The sequence below is a fragment of the Lipotes vexillifer genome, unplaced genomic scaffold (assembly GCF_000442215.2).
Source record: "Lipotes vexillifer unplaced genomic scaffold, Lipotes_vexillifer_v1.1 scaffold21, whole genome shotgun sequence".
NCBI lineage: Eukaryota > Metazoa > Chordata > Mammalia > Artiodactyla > Lipotidae > Lipotes > Lipotes vexillifer.
The window spans coordinates 1,742,852-1,746,819 of NW_006774065.1; the positions used below are offsets into that span (position 1 = coordinate 1,742,852).

General features: G+C 51.6%; 1 protein-coding gene across 1 annotated transcript in view; it reads right to left on the bottom strand.

Moving 5' to 3' along the window:
• Window positions 1-3,963, bottom strand: part of KMT5A (lysine methyltransferase 5A) — an 11,417-nt gene extending 7,454 nt beyond the window's left edge. The window contains exons 1-2 of the mRNA XM_007448669.1: window positions 3,922-3,963; window positions 2,657-2,813 (exon numbers count right to left, since the gene is read on the bottom strand). Of these exons, the coding sequence (XP_007448731.1) occupies window positions 2,657-2,813; window positions 3,922-3,963 (199 nt within the window). The remainder of the gene's footprint in view (window positions 1-2,656; window positions 2,814-3,921) is intronic.
• Window positions 3,964-3,968: the final 5 nt, after the last annotated feature.

The following is a 3,968-nucleotide window of genomic DNA, read 5'->3' on the forward strand; positions in this document are numbered from 1 at the left end:
CAGCAACACTGGCGTGAGGGCTCGACCAATGGCTTTTCAGGAAATGGGCTGCAGACCCCAGGGAAAAAAGCTAAATTCCTAAAGGGTGGGCCAGTGTTGGTGGACAGGAGTAAGGCAATAAAGCAGAACCTCTCCCCAGCAAAGACCTCTTCCCCAAGAGCTAGCTGCCTGGCGTGATTCATTTCAGACTCGTTTTCTTTCTTTCTTTTTTTTTTTTAATTCCCTGTTCTAACAGGGTCGAAGCCCAGTGTTCACAGTGGTTCCCAGCACGGTGCCCCAACACCAGTCAGTGTGTTGTGAGGGATGTCGCCAATGACTTGTTACTAAAAATAGTTGTGGAGCACCAGTGTTGGATTTTTTTTTTTTCCAAAAAAGATTTTACTTTTAACAGATAATTAAATAATACATTGCTGGTGGGAATGTAAGATGGTGCAGTCACTTTGGAAAAGAATTTGGCAGTTCTCCAAAATGTTAAACATAGAGTTACCATATGACCCAGCAATTCTAGTTCTAGGAATCTATCAAGAGAATTAAAAGCAGATGTCTACACAAAAACCTGTATATGAACGTCTGCAGCAGCTTATTAATAATAGTCAAAAAATGGAAACAACCTGAACGTCCATCAAATGATGAATGGGTAAAGAAAATGTGGTACATCTGCAGGATGGAATATTATTCAGCCACAGAAAGGAACGAAGCACTGACATAGGCTACAACATGGATGAACCCTGAAAACATTATGAGTAAATGAGGCCAGACACAAAAGGCCACATATTAGATGATTCCATTTATATGAAATGTCCGGAATAGGCAAATCCATAGATAGAGATGGGAAATAAATTAGTGGCTGCCTGGGGCTGGGGGAAGGGAGGAATGGGGAGCGACTGTGAATAGGTACAGGGTTTCTTTTTGGGGTGATGAAAATGTACTGGAGTTTAACAGAGGTGATAGTTGCACATATCTGTGAATATGCTAAAAACCACTGAATTGTACCCTTTAAAATGGTGAACTTCAGGATATCAGAATTATATCTCAATAAACAAAAGAGAAAAATAAATACATCAGCACCCATCCAGACCATTCTTGCTCCTTGTACGCCCTCCTGGGTGGAGGTAAGGCATCGGGCGTGACCCTAGAAGTGGGTGGTGCTCGTGAACATCAGCGGTCATGTTGAGTCTGCATCAAGGCAGGAAAAAGGTCTAGAATCATGGACAAGAACCTGGACCTTGGGGTCTCCTCCAATGTTCCTTCAGCCCCCAATTCTGACTGTCACCATGTAGTAACACTACGAGTCAAACCAGCTAGCTTGTGCCCCGTGTCCCCATTTAGGACAATCTACATCCTGCTCCGTTCCAGAAGGGATGTGAGACTGGCTGAGCGCCATCTCAAAAGAGCCCCTTCCCCAACCCAGTGTGGTGACTGCTGTTCTGAGTGCTGCCTACGCTGAGTTGCGGGGAGGGGCAGGCCGTGATGCTCGAGCGCTCACAAAGCCGCCCCCCACTCCTCTTTTTGGCCGCACTGCATGGCTTTTGAGATCTTAATTCCCCCGAACGGGGACTGAACCCGGGGTCCAGGGCAGTGAAAGAGCCGAGTCCTAACTACTGGGCCACCAGGGAATTCCCTCACAAAGCCCATCTGCACCTGCTCTTTAACTGATCTTCAGAATGGTCCTGTAGGACTCCTTTCTCTGCCACTGTACAGAGAGAATGGAGGCTCAGAAAAGAGTAGCAAACTGCCCACGTCCCTTCCTTTCATAAATGGCAGAGCTAGGATTGGAACCTTAAGTCATATGAAGTAACATCACCCTATGTACCAGGGGGAATCAGGCAGAGGGCTGGCTCCTGCCCCTGGGTCTCAGATCTGGCCCAGAGGTTGGGCTACCCCCCCATCCCTTACGGCACTTCCTGTTAACGAATACAAAGCTTCCCTGTACGGAGCTGCTGATAGCCAGAGTTCTGCTTCTCTAAGGCAAGGTTTAATCAGAAGGGGGCACGGTGAATTGGGGAAAGCTCACACGCACCGGCGCCCGCCCCCGCCCCGACCTCAGCTTTAAAAGGGAATATTTGGGTTAAGAGCAAGATGTGTAAGAGGTCTCAGCGTGTTTTGCAGGGCCAGACAGAATTTTCAATAGCTGTTAATTTTCTTGCTCAATATTTTAACCCCAAATCTCATTCCAGAGTGTGATGCTTCAGAGACTAGCACTGAACACTTGAGTAGAAAGAAACTTTAGAACTGAGGTCAAGGCCAGCTCATAAAAGGGAAGGAAATCAGTTCCTTAGGTTCACAGGACTCAGCGGGAGTGCAAGTGCCTGTTCCGGACAACCTAGACTCATAATGTCTGTACTTTTAGCACCTGTGAGCCTCTCTAACAACAGGCCAGGTGCCGTATTTTTGCAACTCGGCAAGATAATCAAGCCTGAAGGACACACTAACTCTTGTGAAAGCAGGGAGAACCTGTCAGACCAATAGGGCACACGCCCTGGAACAGGCAGCTCTTTCCCCCTTGTCTATGTTTCCCAGCAGCAAGACCAAACATGGTTCAAACCTTTTGAACTTTGGCTTGAAAAGGCTGGATAAAAATTTAGCACATTTACATTATTCTGCAGGATGTGAGCCGGCCAGCTGTGGTCAGAACAGGGCCATTTCAGAGGCTTACCGTCGCGTTTCCTGTAGATTCCGGCTAACGGCTTCCCCTGGCATTTGACTTCGTGATGTGCAACTGAGTTCTCTTCCTGAAGGGGGGAACGCATTCCAGAGCATTTGTTCGGGCTCATGTAGGTATAGATCTTTGATTGCCCGGTAAATACATTCTCCTAAAACGACAAATGCATGTTCTGAAAGAGGCTTGAAGAAGATGATCCCACAAGATTTAGGCAGCCAAGGGGGCAATCAGAATACAAAAGACAAAAAATAGACAACATCTCTCAAAAACTGGGCTAGCCCCAGTTTTCCAGCCCCAGCAGAGCAGTGGAAGGTTCAGATTCCCCCAGGTCCAAGTCCGTCTCTAATTCCATTCGCTAAGGGGGGACATCTGGCCAGCAGAACCAGCCGTCCACAAAGGTCTATATAAGAAGGAGGCAACCTACCCGTACCAAGGAGGTCAGAAGGACCAGGGCAAACAAGGCCGGGATTGGAAGGGCTGGCCTAGTGCAGGAGCCAACTGCCCTGGCAGGAGCTGCAGGGACTCTGGCACAGAAGCGGGCCTCAGGGAACCTGATCAACCACTTCTCAGTCCTGAGGTCAGCTGGCAGGACTTGCCATTACTGCCTGAGCCTTCTGTGTGCCCAAGCCTGGCCCCTCTCAAATCATGCAGCCCAGCAGCCTCCAAGGACTGCGGAACTGGGCTGCGGTTGGGGTAGTTCTCTCGGGCTAACTGGGGGGTGCAGAGCTAAAGGAAGAAACGCCTAGAGCCGGCGCATTTAGGGCGGTTACTCGACTGCGGTGGGCAGACCGGTGGGGCGGACAGGTCACTGCTGGTGTCTCTGGGTGTGCGGCCTCTCCTCTGAGTAAGCAGAGAGAGGAGGAGGGCCTTCCCAGAAACCCTGCTGAGCCTTTCTGCCTGGTGAGCCATTCAACACCAAGTCAGCGAGACCCCGTGACCTCCGCAAGGGCCCCGGGCAGGCCCCGCACACTCTGGGAAGGCGGCCACCACCGGGGTGGCTGGGTCTCGGGGCCTGGAAATGCCATAAAGACACAAACTTTTACGAGGTCAAACACTGCCAGGGTCATGGCGGAGCGGGTGTGGACGACACTCCCAGGCAGGCAGCAGAAAAGGAAGCTGCCCGGCCGGGCGCCCCGCCCGCACCCCCGCCCCAGGGCCGCGGGGGCGCCCACGTGCTCTCGGAGCGGGGTCGGCAGGGGCGCCCGGCCGCAAGGCCCCTCGGGGCGCGCCGAGCGAGTGCGGGGAGGGTGCCTGCTTACCCCGTTGGTGCGGGGCCTCCCCGGGCCCCTCCGCTCCACCATCTCCG